The 21,733-nt window shown below is 38.3% G+C and overlaps 1 protein-coding gene across 1 annotated transcript; it reads right to left on the bottom strand.

Moving 5' to 3' along the window:
- Positions 1–1,197: 1,197 nt before the first annotated feature.
- Positions 1,198–4,771, bottom strand: dio2 (iodothyronine deiodinase 2). The gene is made up of 2 exons (XM_082144169.1): positions 4,222–4,771; positions 1,198–2,893 (listed from the first exon to the last, which is right to left on the bottom strand). The coding sequence occupies exons 1-2, from the start codon at positions 4,438–4,440 to the stop codon at positions 2,336–2,338; spliced, it is 777 nt and encodes a 258-aa protein (XP_082000295.1). The 5' UTR covers positions 4,441–4,771; the 3' UTR covers positions 1,198–2,335.
- Between the last annotated feature and the right edge of the window lie 16,962 nt (positions 4,772–21,733).

The following is a 21,733-nucleotide window of genomic DNA, read 5'->3' on the forward strand; positions in this document are numbered from 1 at the left end:
CCAGATGTGGGCCGGATTTGCGCCGATACTATGTTGCTGTCTGGGAATACAAAAGAAGAATACAGCAACAGAAGAAAGTCATTCAGGTTTAGAGCAGCATAAGGAGGTGCACTGTAAATTATGACAGAAGTTTACTTTTGCAGTGAACTATCCCTTTAAGAACTAATTATCTTTCAGGAATTTTCCTTTTTCCCCTCATTAGATTTATACATGCAGGGAAAAAGTGCATTACATATGAATAAAATATTTGGCATCCCTCGGGTTGGACTGAGCTGATTTACTGAATATATTGATATTAAGATCATTTTTCCGAGAGAGCGTTCAGATCACATCCAAACCAAATAGTTTGAACATAAAGTATGAACATAAAGAGCTTATCTTTGAACTGCAGACACATACATTTACTTGCATATGTCGACATTTCATTTGAATTTATACTGGCCGATTTGGCAAACGTTCGCTTTTTTAAGGCGTCATGTTTTGACCTTATCTGAATAAATGGGACCAGGTCCCCCCCACCCCCCTCTCGGTCCAGCGTCCTTGTTATGCCCTATAAATGAGAACACTTCTTCACACGCTGCTTAGAATTCTGTTCAGTACCTGTTTACCAAACGCATTCCTTAGAAGGCACACCATGGGACTCTTTCCTGGAGTGGGGCTTGTGTTTGGTGCTGTTGTGTGGCTCTCTTTTCCGAAGCTACCATCTTTAATGTTGGCAACCTCCCTGCTCCATCGTGCAGCATAGTGCTTTCCAAGGTTGAGACAGTCTGTGAATAACGTCTTAGCGGTCCAAATGGACTAGTTCCGCTCGGATAAACGATGCCCGACCACAACAAGGGGTTCTGTTTCATGGTGCTTCCCAGGGACATACTCTCCCTGAGCCTTTGCTATTTAGTTATTGGCAGCCTTGAAGAAGCAGAAGTTCAGCCAGAGACCTCTGCGTCACATGGTTTGATTGTGTTGCACATGTTCAGACTCATCACTATGCATTTCTGCAGACATATATAGTTAATGGGGGGGAAAAAACACATACTCCTTGACCCCTTACAGCTGGTGCATTTCCCTTTTTTATCATCATGCACTCAAAACATTTTTACCATCTGGAGTTCTCCACCCAACTTTTCCCCTCTCTTTTCAATCCAATCACCCCTCATTGAAATTTTCCAGAATCAAACACAAAAAACAGGGGGAAAGAAATCGTAGTCAGCAGCAGTTCAGCTTTATTTTTTCTTGCCTTTTTCCTCATTAAAAGGAAGAGAACGGTTGTGGTACATGAGAACAGTTCTATGAAAGAAAACTCAAAGCCTTCATAGTGATTCAGATTCAGAATGATTGTTTCAGCATGTTAGCAGTCGTGCCCATTTGGATCAGGACGGAGAGGTGTGGTCTCTCATCCAACCACAGACAGGACAGGGGACCATTTCATCTGTGATTTTCATGTGCACACCAGCACCGTATTGACCCAAATGAGCGACTGCGTATCCATCAGAGCATTAAAACATTTCTCTAACATTCAGGAGTAAATAAACTTTTCATTAGCTTTCCTGTACACTGCAGTGAAGGCAAGTGTCCGAACTAAACCCAGTGGCTGAGGCTGCCAGGAACATTTTCCCTTAATTTTTTTCCGGTTTATCAAGAGTGGTGAGATTGTTGTGATTGTTAAGTACAATACAGAGCGAATGAATAGCATTAGTAATTTTCGTAATGGAATGCTGAGAATGCTTTTATTATTGGTGCAAACTAACTGAACAGTGTATCAGGGATATGAAAGCGGATGGCACATGGAATATGGAAAATGAACGATTGTCAGTTTAAGAGAGGACGGGAAAGCATTACAGGCACATAAACAGGCCACATATTAAAATAAACATTGAATGTCAATAAAAAATAAATTATTCTCTTTTCATAAAAAAAGCTGGGTACTTGTGCTTTCTCTTCTGTTCAGCAATTTGGTTTTCTTTTGTAAGCAATATATGTCGCACAAAAATATTGCACACTTTTAACTACATTAATCGCAAAGGAACAAGTTATTAATAGTGCATCTACAAATTGTTTTGCTGGCAACAATATAATCTCAGAATTGAAGTGCAAACCACATGGTCAGTATTTAGTGTCTATGTTCATTTCATTTTTTTAAGTGGTTAGGAATGTAGGACACCTGCTGATCATTTTAGAAAATTCAGGAAAAAAAACTTGGAGCCCAGCCCAAGTGTTTCCACCGGAGCCACCGTTAAACAGTTCCAAAAGCACCTTACCCTCGATTTCTCTCTGTCATACAAAAATAAAATCTTTTACCATTCACAGAAAAGGCTATTTGACCTCTTTTTCCAAGAAATTATCGCTTGCCATAGCTCTTCTCTAGCCAGTGCAGAACATCTTTAAGGTTGTAGAAAAATGGACCCTTACCCCCAAGGTAAGCGATTTTATTCTTCTGTACGATGCAAACCCGCTCGTAGGACACACCGTAGGCTACGTTGGCATTGTTGTCCATGCAATCGGCCACCAATTGACACTGAGGCGGCAAAGAGAAATGCTCCAGAAGTTTCCGGGCAGCAAACATCCTCTCCTCCAGATTACGGTGTTTCCTCACTTCAAACGAAAAGGGCTCACTGGGAGGAGCTGCCCAGCCGTCTGAGGGGTGAGCCTCATCTATGTAGACAAGTAGGAAGTCTGCCACATCCGAAAATTCCTCAACCATCCGCCGGAAAACCGGCAGCTGGCTTATAAATGGGGGTCAAGTGGCCGAGCCGAAGTTGACCACTAGCGGGCGGTCAGGAGACTCAAAGTCCAGCAAGTGGCACTCGTTGTGGGTTTTACCGCTGATGCTCCAGCGTCTGTTGATGCCGGGGACCTTCACCACCTTGGAGTTTGGAGCAGCCCCGCCTAGCTTCACCTGAACAAGACAGTTCCATATCCACATGTTAATATGTTTGAGGGTATCAGAATCAGAATTTTTCCTTATGGCCAGCCAAAGGATGAGTTATGTATGTATGGCTGGTCTCATGGCTACACTGAAATTAACTATTTTGCTTTAGCTTTGTGGGTTTATTGGCCTATGTAGTTATGGAAACTCAAATGATGTCACCAGGTTTGAGATCTCACATTCACAGTTGCATAAGTACAAAAAAATAAAAATAATTCTTGGGGGCTTTGTCACTGCTCAAAACTGATAATGATGTTTCCGGCCTTGCAACTTTTACCATCATCTGTTTGAACTTTTAAGAATCCTGTAGAAAATGTAGAGCACATGATTTCTTTGAGCTCACAAAAGTAGTAAGTTTGTAGTAAGATGCTTATGATAATGCCATTCTGTGACTTTATAAGGGCATATGAACTTTGGCTCTACATTACTAAACAGCTGGAAACTGTTCAATGAAATCATCCTATCACTGTGCCAAAAAAATATTTTAGTCTATGGCATGTTATTTTGCCACTAAATGATTTCCTGAGGAAGACTTTGTAACCAAACAGCAATATAGTTAATGGTTGAGGACAATGAATGCACATTAAGCTAGTGTATTTTACCCCACTAGGTGATTTTTGATTGATTTTTAGTTAAAAAGTAACAGGAATGGGAATCCAGACATTTAATGAATTAAGGGCATTGACTCCAGAGGTCACTGACTGTCTGGAGGGCAAAGTTCATACACCTTTATAAGGATTAGAATTACAAGAAAAAGACAAAAACAATTTGTCATAATTTGAGGATGTACACCTAATGTAAAAATGTGTTTAACATAAAAACATCTTTTCATTCATTTAACTATAATTTCTGTCTTTTGCATTCTATTTTATAACTTTCCACTTGATTTTCTTTAAAAGTGCGTGGAATTAAAGTGGTCGAAAAGTTATCACTTCAGCTTGCAACTTCGATTTTACTTAATTTAAAGCAGCAATTAGTTAAATGATTTGAACTTTATGCCACAATGTTATTGCATGCAAATATAACTAATTAAAATAACAACTGTAATTATTAAACAAAATGTATATTGACCTTATTGTATAGCATTTTCATCAACATAAAAAAAATTTTTTTGTGTGTTACAGCAAACTTGATCATTTGTAGTAGCATACTTTAAGTAAACATACTGTAACATGAACACTAAATTCTAACCAGACATATACTTCATCTCAGCATAGACAAATAAATCCCAAAGCCCTCTGAACTTGTGTGATGCACACTCCACAGTGAACAGACCCAGTGTTGAGCTGTCAGCTTACCTGTTTGTAGGCATCCAGCAGAAAGCTGTTCCATATGGAGCGCACGCCAGCTGTGGTTAACATGCGCTGCCACTCACCCGTGGAGCCCGAGCAGCTCAGGAGTGACACCACACGCTTAACCAGCACTATCGAATCATACAGCACGAAAAACAGGCAGTTGGAGAAGAAACCCGGCAATATCTGCAAAGTTACCAGGAGGTCCACACTAAGCATGCCCATTTCGCGCTGATATATAACAGGTGGCTAACGCGCACTTTTGCTTATTTAAGTTCACCTTTCCGACTCATCCTGGTCAGATATCATCTCTTCTTCCTTCCCCCTCCTAAACTTTCATTCACCTAAAGAAAGCAGAGTCGACTTGAGGATGTGGGCGTTTGCGCGCGGTGAGCCCGAATCTGCGTCTCTCCAAGCATCAGGCGTCTTTACACACAGAAGAACGCTAGTGCTAAACGTCCCCCTCCTTCTGCTTTACAGTTAACCAAAGGCTACCCGTTGGGCAGGTTCCTGATTCGCTCTGCGTCTTTTTATACCCTAAATCATTCCGGGCTGTGAAATAAAGCCCGCGGGGCTGGTGGGAGCGTGACGTCATCACAAGGGATTTCTCTCCGGACAGGACATGCAACAAAAAGATGGAAACAGATTCGGTGCTTTTACTGTAAACGTCAGTTGGTTACAAAAATAGATTAGGTGTCCCTGCATAAAGAGATACGTTTGCATGAAATTTATAAATGTGATTTAAAGTGATATAACGAGGTTTATTGAACACTGTCAGTTCATGTTTAAAATTAAACGACGAAGATGGACGGACGGACGGACATAGATAGACAGACAGACAGACAGACAGACAGACAGACAGACAGACAGATAGATAGATAGATAGATAGATAGATAGATAGATAGATAGATAGATAGATAGATAGATAGATAGATAGATAGATAGATAGATAGATAGATAGATAGATAGATAGATAGATAGATAGATAGATAGATAGATAGATAGGCTTTCCTGTAGCTCAAACAGTAGAGCGTTGGTGCTTGCAATGCCAAGGTCATGGGTTCGATTCCCAGGGAAAGCAAGAACTGAGAACTGATAAGAATGTAAAATATATACCTTGAAATGCAATGGAAGTCACTTCAAACCATCTGCCAAATGTAGCCTATAAATTGTAAATGTAGATAGATTAAATAAAAAGCCAGACCTGTCAGGACAAGCCAGAATATGTATCTATAACTATTAAATCAGCTGCAGATAAGTGGATGCTTGTAGTTGTTGCGGTCGGAAACAACATAATTGTGAGCTCTGACGCACAACATTGAACGCAATACTTTCTCACCCAGTGAAATGAGAGGCTGTGGCCTCTCCCACAAATATTTATCCATTGTGATTGACAACGTGAAGTCGTCCTCAACAGTGTTTATCTCTAAGGTTCCCGATTCCCTGCCAAACTGCTTCTACCGCTTAAGTCAGACAGATTTTTTACATCTAATGACCAAGTTCATCTGGAGGCAGCGATCAAAGCTCTTGAATCTCAGGGTCATCACCCTCAGCGTGAATCCAGATATGGGACGAAACGATTACGGCAGCACTGTCTCGTATCCCATTGACCCAGAAATTTCATCCAAGCCAATTAAAGTCAGCAACACAAGGATTCCTTTGTCCATTGGTCATTTGCATCTCAAACACACATATCAATCTCTACTTGTGTACACAGTGTTTACATGAGAGGCTGCATATAGTCCTTTTCACCTTAGATCTTTGTCCAAAAGAAAACATGGAGGATAGCAGGGGATGGGGAAATTATGAAAATCTGTTTATCTTATACATCAGCGATTCCCAGATGAATGGTTCTGTAACAATAGCAGGATTGATGAATATTGCACTCCCTCTAGCCTACTTTCATGACCAGCTCCTGGCGGGTTGCTCTGACTTGACATTAACCTTGAAGTCTTACGACAGGTCGTCAGGTTCGTCTCCCTCGCTTGTGTTTGGGTGTTCGGTTTGTAGTGTTTGCTACTATAGTTCATGAGCTTTCTAACTTTCCAGAGCCGTCCGGGAGAGAGCCAGCAAAGTGTCATAATTATGCTTTTCAGCTCAGCCTAATTCATGTGATACGATGGATTGTTGTTTTTGGAAATTAAGTCCTCAAAGAACTTCAAGCAACAGGACATTACAAAAATATGCAGAGCCATAAAGTCTATAATATGCTATGCAGTTTATGTTTACAGGGACATAAATATGTATATTGGCAAAAGTTGCCAAGAAATCCTTGCCAGAGCAGAATAATCATTCACTTTTTGAAGATTATTTTGAGACGGCACTTTTTATTTATTCTGCAAATCAATTATTTCCTACTTAAGCCGTGTTTGTAAAGCTTTTGTAATTGCTATGATGTTTCAGATCATTTTGGATAGAAAACATTTTATTTTTCACACCATAAACTAGATGCTTCCTTGTAATATCTTTTGCCTTTAGGGTCCCTTAGCAATAGACAATATTCTCACAATATCCTGCATCACTGAACTCATAACCCTTCATGTTCAACTTGTCAGCTGTTATGGCAAGAACGTTTGCAAAAGGTAAACTGCATTTATGAAAATACTACATCAGAATTCCTACTGATAACACCAGTGCCAAAGAGAACTTGATCCAAATGCATTAATAATTGCTAGATAAGGCTCATTTAACATGAGATGAATGATGAGATATGGATATGTAATATTAAACCTGATCATTACTTCACTGAAGGTGTGGCTGCATACTTTACGATTGGCAAAAACGCAACAATCACCAGAATATCCCAACACAGACCTCGGTTTATCAGCCATCACATAAAGCAAACCCCAGGAATGCCAGAGAGATAATTAGCATTCAAAACTATTGTGAATCAATAGCAGAATAAGATTGTAAATGTTATAGAAAACTATAAAAGACTCCTTTAGTTGATGGCAGCAGTAAAAGCCACACATGCTATGATCTCAGCAGCACGGCACTACATCCATTTTAGTCATTCAGTGAGTCAAGGTGGATTGTATGTTTCCGTTATTGTTGCAGCTTGGAATTGTAAACTGCCTCATCTGATTCATATGTTCCCCACAAATATTTACTCCCATCTGTGCACTGTGTACAAGCAGGAATTAAGCCAACAGACAATGAGCCTTAGAATGCAAACTTGGCTTGCGACGTCGTTATCCACAACAATGTATAACAGGATTGTAGCCAAAAATTCAATTACCACCTCTGCATTGAGTGTAAACGGGGAGCCGGTGGCCCGTTCTGAATGCACTCTCTGTGCACCAAGTCAACCTGTCTTTCTTGGACTTATAAGAGGTTTAAACTGTCTCATAAAGTGCATCCAGACTGTGTGCTACTTGGCTCAGAGTGCTGTAGACGTAAGGATGGTTTACTGTGGACATTACAGCAAACTTTCCAATCATTTTAAGATTGTTTTGTTGGTTTTTCGCCATGGGCAACCACTCAAATCAACTTAATCAACAGTTCAGTCTAGATACACGCATAAAATAGAGTCCAAACATCTGAGAACACTAATGAAAATGCTTCTTTTTTTTTTCTTTTTTACAAATTATATAAACGGAGCATTTCCAATAGGAAAGGCCCTAATTATGAGCATCACTTTGAGTAAAAAAAAAAAAGTTTAGTTGAATAAAATCATTCAAAAAAAGATTATATTACATCTAGAAAATTTGTTTGACAATTATTTTAAACCATGTTTGCAGTTGAACTTAAATTCACCCCGTTTTCATTCAAATACACAAAACAGGATTAGCAGTCTCTCTCTCACACTACAAAATCAGAGAGTGAGCACATACTTATATAAAAGCTCAAACAGTAGGGGCCTGCAGACTGGGCTTATGTTTTGACTAAAATGTAATGCAGAACTGTCAAGTGGGTCAGCAATGGGTTTCACTGGCAGGAATCAGAAGCATGTGCAGAGAGGCTTATGAACTTTCTGCATGTCTGGCCAGCTGTGACAGAAACAGCATCGCATCATCAAATTTCAAGTGTGTGCCTGAAAAATGACAGAATCATTTGCATCTTAGGTTGAAGCAGATGAAAACTAACCAAACAAATGATGTACATTTTACATTATATATGGGTGGCAACAATCAACGAGCCTTGGCCGCCCTGTTGCCGGTTCACCGCTGTTCCTTCCTTGGACCACTTTTGATAGATATTGACCACTGCAGACCGGGAACACCCCTCAAGAGCTGCAGTTTTGGAGATGCTCTGACCCAGTCATCTAGCCATCACAGTTTGGCCCTTGTCAAACTCACTTAAATCCTTAGGCTCGCTCATTTTTCCTGTTTTTAACACATCAACTTTAAGGACAAAATGTTCATTTGCTTGCCCAATAATCCCACCCACTAACCGTAATGAAGAGATAATCAGTGTTATTCACTTCACCTGTCAGTGGTCAAAATGCTATGCCTGATCTGTGTGTATAACAGACTATTTAACAAACTGAGAAAATGAGCACCACAAAGAGAACCTTTTCATGATAAAAACAAATTTCTACCAAAATATTTAAAAATTGCCTGGAGATCTTGGAAGCAATGCAACTTATTTTTCTAAAGTTTCTCATGCAGAATTATTTAGCTCCAAAAATCAACAACACAAGGCATCAAATACCTAATTTTTTTAACAAAGGTTTACACACAATGCAGCATTCAAAAGTCACTTGTTCAGTAAGAAAACAATACTTTGAAAAAGTACTTTTCCCAACATCACCACCTCTGAATTATGACCTAAAATCCTTAAGACCTTAAATATTAGCGCAATAATCAGCTTTGGTGGTAATCAGTGATTACAGCTCAACACTAAAACCGCACAAAAAAAACAATGTGCCAAAAAGTTCAAAGCCCCCAGAAGCACCATTAGGAATTTGTCTGCTAAGCTTGAGAAAAGAAAAACGTGTAGATCTTTCACAGCCAAGTTGAGGAAATGGGCGCCACATTCATCCTTTTCCTTGAGTGCTAAAGTTGTGGACAGTCAAGGACTTTGGCCCGCCACAAGCCCGCCACAAGCCCAGTGTGGCTGCATTTTTTCAAATGAGAGACCTCCTGCAAATTTCCTCGAAAATGTTGGCGTGGAGTTTCTCTACGCTTATGTGTATTTTGTATTGTTTGTCTTGAGCGTGCCAATTGTGTTATTTGCTGGACAGTCTGTGTAAACTCTGCGGTCTGAACATGAGGTTAGCAGGAACTCTAAGTTGGAGTCTAAATCTTGTTTTTCTGAATATATGTTCAGAAAGCAATTCAGTTATAATTAGTGAATTTTTGCACTCTGCATTTGATCTTTCATCCTCAAAGGGAGCGACTTTGAAACAAGAAAGATGCTTAAAAAAGAAAAATGATCTTAAACCGGGATAAAGAATTAAGCTCTGATTCCAATCGTGCAAAAGTTATAAACACACCCGGGAGTTCTGGCAAACCTGAGTCATGGTGTGTAACACTAGATTGTTTCCTCATGGCTCACACCATTATCAAGGGAAAATCCACTAAAAGGGTGTTTGAGTATTTTCTTAGAAACAGTCGATAACTTAAACAATATTTTTACAGTTGTACAATTTACCTGTCGTACCGATCCGATTGCTGTTAAAGCTGTTGATTCTTTGCAAGCAGCACCTGTCCATAGGATAGCCAACATATCATATTCATTACAATGAAAGGTCAGTGACATACAGAAAATTTAAATAAACACAAGTTTTCTGGCTCCAAAGCACACTTGGCTGATTTTATCTATGGTTTTACGTACCCCTTCCACATTAGCTGTATTAGTACTTAAGCTTATTGTATTATTATTTCATAAAAAAAAAAAACAGGATGGAGGATAATTGGATTAATACTGAAAATCTCCATAATCTCTGTAGCTCTGACGTAACTTAATCAGCAAAATGGACTTTTTTTCTGCTAACAACTTCTGGATAAGAGATTACTACAATCAATTTATTTGCTGTATGCATGTGTCCTCTTACCCTCACCGAACCATTGTTGAGCTTTAAAAGGACTATTTCACCTGAAAATATAAATAATGCATGTTTGCTCTATCTCAGGTCATTCCAAACCGGTATGCCTGTGTTCTGTGGGAGAGAGGGGGAAAAAATCTGAAAATGTTACTGGTTATCATGCAATTACCGTACAACGAATGGAGACTGAACCTTTCAAGATTGCAAGCTTTAAAAAGAGACACAAACACTCCATAAAAGTATTTAATATGACATAAAAGTCAGAAGATTAGTTATGACGACTGCAAATATTCAGGTTCTTCTGAAGCCATACATATTTCACGAGTTCACATCTACATATAATTAGTACAATAAGTTTATGCGTATTTGGCGTAGTGTCCGGGGGGAGGGCTCCGAGCTCGGAGTTAGGCCCGAACCCAGAGTACTCCCCCCAGTTGGTAAGTGTAGATGGAACTGGAAGTGAGGAGATGGGGTGGAGGAGGGATGCTGACAAACTTTCAATGAACAGAGATAGGTCTGCTGTGAATTTATACTCTGTCATAATTTGAGTTGATTACTGATTAATCTCCAGCTGTGCATAATTTGGTTAATTATCTGAATGTGTAAGTGTTTTGTCCTGATGTTATGTGTTGAGGACCACAATGGAAATAAGTCCTGGACTTTATTGTGTTTTTATCCTCAATTGTAGCTGATGCCTTTTGTTTGTTTGTTTTTATGTTTTAAGGCTTCTTGATACAATTAAAATCAAATCAAATCAAATCAAATCAAACCTGCTCCTCCCGAACTTTGTTAATAAAACATCATTTAAACGATCTGAAATTGGCTATCGCTAATTCTCCCATAAACTCTCAAGAATATGGCAAGAAGAGTTAAAGTTCATACATCTGAGATACTTTTATGGTACTTTTTCTTTTTTGAGAAATGAAACCTTCTAGTCCCAATTATAGATCAAGATTTAAAAAGGTTAGGAGAAAAACAAGATGGTTTCTATAAGCTTTGCAGAAAACACTTCATGCAAAATGTCATTAAATGTACAAACTGCAAACCATGAAACATGGGATTCTCCAAAATGTATACTTGCCCAGCATGTTCCATTCAGCTTTATTGGACAAGAAATCTCTCCAGGTGTAATTAAAGACAAAGTGATACTGTATGTGTGAGCAAGTCAATGACTGATTGGGATGTAGAGAGAAATGAAAGAAAACCAAAGTTATTGCAGCTTTTTGTCTCAATGCATTTTTTATTTTTTATTAAATGAGAGTGAATCTCAACCCATATTTTTTATGAGAGAAAATCTCATCCCCATCCCAAAGAAACTCCAAATCACAGGCTACTCTAGGCCTGTTGCCTTAACGTCTTTGGACATGAAGTAATTTGAAAGACTGGTGTTGGCCTACCTGAAGGACCCTTGATGATCCCCTGCAGTTTGCTTATCGGGTATTTGTGATATACAAAAAAAAAAAAAAAAAAATCATATAGGTTTGAAAGTGTGAATGAATGACAGAATTTAAATTTTTGGGTGAACTAGCTATAACTGAAATAGTCTAATTTATGCTTGAGTTAAAAATATCCATACCCACAAGCCATATTTACTGAAAGGAAACACCAAACCCAAACTCATGCAGAGAAATATAGGCTTTTGTATAGGTCTGAAAGAACTAAAATGGAAAGTGGAAAATCCCAGGAACCCTGTATCCTGTATTTGTGGCTGCCTTTGAGGGGGGTAGAATGCACATGGTTGAGAGACAGCAGGGGGTGGGATAGTGTGTCTCTCTCTCTCTCAAAAAAAAAACATGCATTTGGACGTTCTTTCCACTGAGAATAAACACTGTCTGGTGACCGCATAACTATAAACAATGAAGCATACAGCTTTGCTGTAGCCTTGCTATCATAAATGATGTAAATGCATGTCATTTTTGTCCATTACAAATCCAGTAACACAAATAACCACCAAAACAGAGTGTTGCTTGAGAATAATGGCTTTTGGACCACTGCTCTATAGTTAAACATGTTACTGTAAGGTCCATCACTTCAGATTCAAGCCCTAGCCATATGCACTTCATATGCACAAAATTATGTTTTATTAACAAAGTTCGGGAGGAGCACGTTCAGGTAATTAAACCTAATTAAACACACGTGGAGCACATTACGATAATCAAACCTAATTAGACACGAGTAGAGCACTCTGTTAATCAACCCAATCAACGAGTTAAGAGGTGAATGTATAGCAAACTTGCTTCCGTTCGTTGACAGTTTAACAGCATCCCTCCACCACCCCATCTCCTCACTTCTAGTCCTAAATACAACGAGGGGAGTACTCTGGGTTCGGGCAAAAATTCCGAGCTCGGAGCCCTCCCCCCGGACTGCACGCCAAATACGCTTAATCTTTACTCTGTTTAATTGATGTACAGTGCCCTCCACAATTATTGAACCCCCTGGTAAATATGATCAAAATTGGCTGTAAAAAATAAATCTGCATCGATTATCCTTGTGATCTTTCATTCAAAAAATGTGCAAAATTCTAACCTTTCATTGAAGTAAAAGAATTGAAAGTGGGGGGAAATCACATTATGAAATAAATGTTTTTCTCCAAAACATGTTGGCCACAATTATTGAAACCCCTAGAATTTTTTACGAGTAAAATATCTCTGAAGTATATTCCCATTAATATTTACCTTTTTTAGTACACCAGGGTGACTAGGAACATGAAACTGTCCAGCTATGACTTCGTGTTTCACAGGAGTTTAAATATGAGGAAACACAAAGGCCAAATCCCCTTAATCATCCATCACAATGAGTAAAACCACAGAATACAGTTCTGATGCGTAGCAAAAGATTGTTGAGCATCACAAACTAGAAAGTGGCTGTAAGACAATAGCTAAAGAATTGAAAATCCCCATTTTGACCATCAGGGCAATAATTAAGAAGTTATAACCAACTAAAGATGTTATGAATCTGCCAGGAAAAGGACGTGTGTCTATACTGTCTTAATGCACGGCGAGTATGAAAGTTTGAGTGGCCAAAGACTCTCCAAGGATCACAGATGGAGAATTGCAGAGATTAGTTGAGTCTTAGGGTCAGAAAGCCTAAAAAAAAAATTATCAAACAACCCCTACATCCCCACATGTTGTTTGGGAGGGTTTAAAAAAAAAACCTCCTCGCTCATCCAAAAACAAATTCCAGCAAATTTAATTGACAGACACGACTGGATCTTCAAACAACACAGGGTTCTGTGGTCAGATGAGACTAAAACAGAGCTTTTTGGCAGCAAACACACTAGATGGGTTTGGTGAACACAAGGATAAAAAGTACCCCATGTGTACAATTTAATATACCATTGGATCTTTAATGTTGTGGGCATATTTTTCTGCTGGAGGTCCTGGACTTCTTGTTCAGATACATGGCATTGTGGATTCTATCAAATATCAACAGATAAAAAATCAAAACCTGACGCCTTCTGCTAGAAATCTTATAATGGGCCGTGGTTGGATCTTCCATCAGGACAACGATCCAAAACAAACATCAAAATCAAAACAAAAATTTGTTGTGGAGCACAAAATGAAGCTTCTGCCATGACCGTCTCAGTCCCCTGACCTGATGAGTGGGCTGAACTGAAGAGAAGAAGCACCAACATGGATCTGGGAATCTGAAGGATCTGGAGAGATTCTGTGTGGAGGAATGGTCTCTGATCTCTTGTCAGTTATTCTCCAAACTCATCAGGCATTATAGGAGAAGACTCAGAGCTGTTATCTTGGCAAAAGGAGATTGCAAAAAGTATTTAATAAAAGGGTTTCAATAATTGTGGCCAACGTGTTTTGGAGAAAAACATTTATTTCATAATGTGATTTTCCCCCCACTTTCAATTCTTTTACTTCAATGAAAGGTTAGAATTTTGCACATTTTTTGAATGAAAGATCACAAGGATAATCGATGCAGATTTATTTTTTACAGCCCATTTTGATCATATTTACCAGGGGGTTCAATAATTGTGGAGGGCACTGTAAGTGTGAACTCGTGAATTGGTAATATGTAATAGCAAGTACAAGATGGTCATTTTGAAAACTCATTCATTTTCATTAAGCCATGTTTGTATAAGATGGTCAAATAAATGTCATATGGAAACAGCTTTTTCCAGATTCGCAATATGCTTCCAACTATAAAAAAAACATCCCACACACTCTACCGTTCAAAACTTTGGGGCCCATAAGATTTTCTATTTCTTTTTTTATATATAAAAACAATACTTTTGTTCCGCAAAGATGCATTAAATTGATCAAATGTTTTATTTATTTATTAAAATATAGTTGAATTGACAGTAATGACTTTTACATCGTCACAAAAAAATCAACAAAAATATTAAGCAGCAAAACTGTTTTAAACAGAAATCTTTCTTGAGCTCCAAATCTGCCTATTAGAATGATTTATTAAGGAATACGTGAAACTGAATTAATGATGGAGTAATGATGTTGAAAATTATTGAAAAATAATTTATTTATTTTTTTGATCAAATAAATGGAGCCTTGGTAGGCATGAGAAAATTCTTTCCAAAAACTGACCTCAGACTTTTGAGCAGTAGTGTACTGTAGCTTTTGTGCTATGAAAAATACACAGAGGCAGGATTTCAGTGTCAGAACAGCAACAGTTGTGTTTTTTATTGAACTAATGTGTCAGAAAGACGCGCATTAACCCAACCCCCAAACTCTCATGAACACCTTCTTAATGGGACATGTCCAATATGCATGTGTGTCAGTGATGTGTGAATTATGTCAGTAGATCAGTGATGTGTGAGCTTGTATCTGCCCCTACAATACAGTATAGACAGTTTGAGCCATTACTGCAGATCTTTACGCTGCATCATGAGCCATTTTTAGACTGGACAGCAGGACTGTGAGGAAATCAAAAAGCCAGTTAAAAAACAATGACTCTCCTTAGACTGCAAAAAGGTTAAGAAAATGAATCTCTTTTCTCCACAGCAATTTGAATCCCATAACCTTCTACTCAAAATGCAGTGGATGTACCGTGTTTTTCATGGGATATTTATCTACTGAGTCCAAAAATGGTGTACAATGATGTTTCTATAAACAAGGAAAATAAATTACTTTCTGATTTGAGTTCGGGGGCATAGAACTGTTACTCAGTGACACAATGTTTTTATTTTGTGGTCTTCGAGTCATAACTAAAACAAAAACAAATGGTAGGCACAACGTGCCCATGCACAACTGAATCTTTAGACTCTTTCCAGTGCCCTGAGAGATTCCTGAAATGGGGAGAGGTTTTTTAGTCCAAAATAAATACACGATTTACATAATTCTAAATCTGTAAATCCATCCAGATTTTGAAAGAAAAGCATTTTATCTTAATCCACGGTAAAAAAAAAAGTTAAATAGGCATATGGAACAACTTTTACCATCAACAAGAAAACAAATCTATAATATTAAAACAACATGTATAGTTTTTGTATATACTGTATATTTTCATGGTTTCTATAATTTTCTTTCAAGCACTGAAAAGAGTACCCATAAAAAAGTTCCCTCTGCCAGTGGAATTGTTGGACAGTGATATGAAAATGAGTGATTTATATATCATTCAATTATCATGTTTAGTAATACTTGTTTTATTTTTGTATTGTTTACTGTATGTTGCTATGCGATTACTGGGGGTGCTGGATGCTTTCTAGGGAGTTGCCTCCTTCAATGTAAGTCAATGCCTTATCAGCTGTCATGCAAAAATTGTCTGCTATGTCAGACTTTAGAAAAGTAACAGCACACCTCTCTTCAACAAGCAGCGTTGATAAGAGGTGTCATTTGTAGCACGAATGGATGAGTTATATAGTGAAGTTTAATACTTTAACCCTAAATATGAGCAATAATGATAGTGATGCTTGCCCTGCAAAACACCAGTGAGTGTGTTGAGACCATTTTCAACAGCATTGCACCATGCCCTCACACTCAAGTTTCATTCTAGACTTGTTATCAAGTACTCAATGGACAATCAAAATAATCTGGGCTTTCCATGTACGGCTATTTCAGAGGAATTTGACGGTTTCTGTGAAAGGATTTTAGTTTAACAGAAGTGTTTGCTGCATGCTGTGTACTCAGCAAACATAATGTCTCACCACACCAACACAGTCTGTTTGGGAGCTGGACACTTAGTGACACACAAAATGTATTGAATGAGCGGGTAAAATACTCCCACGCCGCTCGCTTGGAGCACGAAAATGTGTTGAGAGGGCGGAGCTGACATTGTATGCTAGTGGAGTTTGTTATCAAGAGTCCATGGAATTACACGTCCGTCTGTGTCAAGCCATGTTTAGGAATCCATGTTTGTTTTCCAAGTTATGTAATCCATGTCAAAACCTCAGGCTTATTTCTTACCACAATAGCAAAGAAAGATTTATAGAGAATTTATAAAATAACATTAAATTTCACATACCAGGTTTTTTGCCATCACATAAATCATCACAACATTTGTTACATTACAACATCATAAACCCCTACTGCAACCAATAAAACTGCTTTTATCCCACAAGAACGTTAATGCTGACGCTTCATTGATTTTGTGCATGATCTAATTGATTTTACATTGTTAAACAAAGGATATGCGATACTTCCAAGTGTCAAATCTTAGTGGATAGAGCAGAAAGCCTTTGCACGAGCAACGTTAGCTACTATATGAAACCACGGGAGACACTTTAACGGGATATGATCAACTGTTACGGGCCTTATAACTTTGCATAACTTACAAAACCATTCTGGCTGGGGGAAAGTTCACAGTACCAAAACAAAGAAAGACCATAACCTTACATAATAATAAGAAACAGCTCAGGAAAATGACCGCCACGGAAGAAATATGATCCGAACACTTACGAAACATTTGACTTTTCCCTTAATTTTTTTTAGCAGCATGCATGCCACAGATGTCTATCCCCCCACCCCCAGATTTCCAAGAAATCATTGATCGCTTGCTTTAATCTCTCTTGCTTTAATCTCTTTAATCTCTCAGTAATCAAGATGATCCTCCAGATCCTCCAACACTCAGTGCCAGCTCATTACTATAGCACACTATAGTATCTCGTGTGCTTTTCCCCCATTTAATCCACATTGAAAATAATTTAAGATGAAGTGCCTGGTAAATTAAGCATTGATCAATACAGTGTTCCTGTTTGAGAACTCATGCATCAAGAAGATGGTAAAACTAAGTTTCTGCTGGAAGAGGTGCTGGTGAGGCCAGCAGAAGGTGCTTACCCTGTGGTCTGCGTTGGTCCTTGTGCCCCAGTAGAGTTACTGGAAAACAATACTGTCAGAAAAAAACCACTAAAAAAAAAAGCACCGTCCTTCGGATGAAAGTTAAACTGAGGTCCTAACTCTCTGTGCTCATAAAAAAATCCCAGGATGTCCTTCGAAAAAGAGTAGGGGTGTAACGCCGCCATTCTTGCCAAACTTGCCCATTGGCCTCTGTCCATCATCATGGCCTCCTAATCATCTCCATATAAATACTGATTGGCTTCATCACTCTGTCTATAACGAGAACAATGTCTCCCCTTTGCCTCAATCCAGACAGTCCTCGTTCGTACCAATTACTTTTCTCCCTAAAGGAGATAACAGGTAAGCGTAAACACTGCCGCATAGCTGATTTCAACTTAATAACACAATCACCTGTTATAAAAAGTTCATAACAGAAGAGATCAGATCATCTGATTGTGACAAACAGCAATGCTATCAGTCAGGATGTGCTAATGCTAAGGTTAAGGTAGGGCTGGGTAAAAAAAAAAAAAAGTGATTTCTTGATTTTAATCGACTCTCATTTTGAGAACCGCAAATGCTGTGTTCAGTCTATGCTGTTTTCAGTTGATGAATGAACAACTTTAGCGCACCTGAACTTTGTAGTGTGCCTCCCATCCAATAAATCGCAATAAGCTTTGTGCTTTGTTACTGCTGATTTGAAATGCCTCAGCTTTCGAATTCTGTCAAATTCATGAAATTCAAACAATAAGTAGCTACTGTTTTGGCGCTCTTTAATGTGCCGCGATGTGTAGCGCGTTCAAGCGAAGCTGCAACGCGAAGCCAACGTCAATATTTTCCGCACTATTTTGCTAGTGACAGCACGAAATAAACATGAATGAACGTCAGAAGGTAAGTTGAAAAGTACAGTACAACTCATTGAAATCCATAATATATCTTGTGTAATCGCTCAAGATGTCAATAAAACAGTTTGTAAACAATGTCATGTAATGTTACATTCACCTCAGAAAAGCCATTCAATGTCCAAAAACGTGTTAGTCAGCTAGAAAAATTAACTTAGGAGCATTTTGATAAAAATAAATAAATAAATGCAATGTATTGCAAATTCATTGTATTTCTACTTAAGTTGTTCTTCAATATTTTTTGCCATGTACTGTACCTGATAATAATCGATATTAAATTGAATAGAAACTTAATTGCAAGATTGTGAATCGAAATCGAATCGTGAAATTTGTGTCAATGCCTAAAGGTTAAGTTTGACATAAATGTGTTGTTCGTGTTTTTTGTTTAAAAGAACACTATGTAACTTTTTTTTTCCTAAATTTACAGAATTTAATACATCAATACATGAGTCAATTCATCATCAATCCTTCTTCCAAAGCATGTTTTTGTCTAACCCTGATTCATATGGTAAGCCTATAAGCATTTATATTTTAGGCCCGGTGCAATGGTTTTTGCAAAAATTTCGTACATACGTCACTTACCCTTGCGTGTCTTGTTATATCTGTAAACAGAGAAAAGTTGCTCCAGCTACTTTGACACATGTATGGTTTGAGAGTGGCATAGGTTAGTTGTCAGTTGCCACAATGAGTGAGAAAGGTTGACATGGAGCATGTTAAATCTCCAACCTCCGGGGAATCACTCTGCTGTCAACGATGATGCGTCATTGCTGCCCGCTGCCCGCTGCCCACTGCCCGCCATTAATGTTAATCAAAGAACAAAGGGAACAGAGATAATCACTCGCTGCTCTTGACTAAAGAACTTTTGTAGCTTTAATAAGGATTAATCTGTTTTTAATTTACAATTTATGCAGTGCAGACTGTTTGATAACTTTATTAAATTTCTGTTTAATTATTTTCTACCTGTTAGACAGATAGGAAGGGCACAGGTTATATGACATTATTATGGGTTTATGTGAGGATTGTTTAAAGTTCACTTAAATTAAAGTTTGTTATATTTTTTGGAGCCTAATAATTGTTAAAACTGATAGCTTACAATTACACTGTTAAATGGCTATAATTAATGTTTAAAATAGTTTTTGTTTTTTTATAAAGATAATAGATATACTATAGAATAGAAGATAAAGTATTAGTATTAATGGATCAAGTGTTGCCAAAAAAGATGTGTCTTCAGACATTTCTTGAAAATGGTCACGGACTCAGCCACTCTGGTTGAGTTGGGCAGGTCATTCCACCAGCATGGAACAGACCAGAGAAAGGTCAGAGAAAGAGATTTTGTGCCTCTTTGTGATGGCACCACAAGATGATGTTCACTTGCAGAGCGCAAGTTTCTGGATGGCACGTAAGTCTGAAGTAATGAGTTTAGGTAGGAGGGAGCAGAGCCAGTGGTTGTTAAGTAGGCAAAAGTCAGTGACTTGAATTTGATGCGAGCGGCAACTGGCAACCAGTGCAATTTTGTGAGGAGAGGAGTGACGTGTGCTCTCTTCGGGTCGTTAAAGACCACTCTATCTGCGGCATTTTGGATCAGTTGCAGAGGTTTGACAGTGCAAGCTGGAAGACCTGCTAGGAGAGCAGTACAATAGTCCAGTCTGGATCGAACAAGTGCTTGGACATGGAGTTGTGTAGCATGCACAACTTGTGTACGAAGGGCCTGATCCTCCTAATGTTGTATAAGGCAAATCTGCAGGACTGGGCAGTTCTAGCAATGTGGTCTGTAAAATTCAATTGATCATCAATCACAACTCCAAGGTTCCTGGCTGACCTTGATGGAGTTATGGATGACGAACCTAGCTGAATGGAGAAGTTGTGGTGTAGTGTTCGGTTGGCCGGGACTACAAGCAACTCTGTCTTCGCAGGGTTTAGTTGAAGGTGGTGGTCCTTCATCCATCCAGAAATGTCTGTCAGGCAGGCTGAGATGCGAGCAGCAACCGTCAGATCATCAGGCTATATATATATATATATATATATATATATATATATACTGTATATAAAACCGCAGAATTGAGGAAAGTCTACAAGCAAAAAGAGAACATGACAGAGCTAAAGCTAATAAAACAAGAATCACTGGCTTGGCTTTTTCAGAGGGATTAGAAATGTCGCAATTTCGCAAAGATGGCGTTTTATTATTCAACAGATAAGTAAGGTATTTTATTGGTGATATAAATTGCCCTATGCCATAAATACCTGTTAATTGGTTAAATAAAATTGTGGTAAAAAATTATTTATATTTATGTGTTTTTTTGTTGTTGTTGTTGTTGTTGTTGTTTTTTTGCTAGACGAACTATGAATTATCTTATAATTTATGTATGTACTAAAGAAGTCCCAGATGAACGTGATTATATTTAATATAAAATATTTAATTGTGTGTGTGTGTGTGTGTGTGTGTGTGTGTGTGTGTATGTGTTACACTGTTTTTTATTTATTCAGTTAATGCTTGCAATATTTTAGTGCAATGTGCGTTTCCGTAATGGTGTTACCCTAATTGTGTGTTTGGCCATTTGCGTGTTTGACATTTAGAAATGGGTTTACTAAATTTACTATTGGTTTTCTGTCTTTTGCTGCACAAAACCTGTTGTTGTCTCTAATGTCCATCAAATATTGATTGGAACAAAGCAAAGTCTGTCAAAATAATTCTTGAACCTTGGATGAGGGGTGATTTGTTTGTCAATTACTGTTGTGGTAGACTCATGTCCCTTGGGCACTTCGGCTAACAAACAGGCTGAAAGCCCACTCTTCAGACCACAGACTGGCATGCCTGACACAGGTTCATTTTTCCTGGAATGAAGCAAACAAAAAGGAGGAGATCAGAGACTGCCGATCATGGCGTGAAGCCCTTGTTTATGTCTCAACAAAACTGACAGCGGAGCATCACTTGAACTTGGCTCAGCCCACCCATAAATAGCAGTTGGTGTGATAAGAGAGCCCGATGTCTGGCGGCCAGATTTGATATTAACTGGTTTAATGTCTCATCCCAATATAAGTGGGTCAAATGGTCTGTGTGAGTCAGTGGCAAAAATCCCTTTATCCCAAGTGACTAAACAGTTTTTTGTACAGCAGCCATCAATATTTGCAGCAACCCCAATGCCAACTTTTTTTAAAAAAAGAAGCTAAAATGAAGAAAAATGTTTTTAGAAAGTAGGAAGGAACCTTCTTAAATGTTGTGATATAGTCTTGGCAGATCAGTTGGAGGTTTGAAGCTTGTTTCACCATTGTAAAACGTGAAAATGTCATATATATATATATAACCAAGGCTGCATTTGTTTGATAAAAAAATAAATAAAAAAAAGTGAAATAGAATTACAATTAAATAGCTGGTTTCCATTTGAAT

Source organism: Leuciscus leuciscus (genome assembly GCF_965113295.1).
Source record: "Leuciscus leuciscus genome assembly, chromosome: 17".
In the NCBI taxonomy this organism is placed as follows: Eukaryota; Metazoa; Chordata; class Actinopteri; order Cypriniformes; family Leuciscidae; genus Leuciscus; species Leuciscus leuciscus.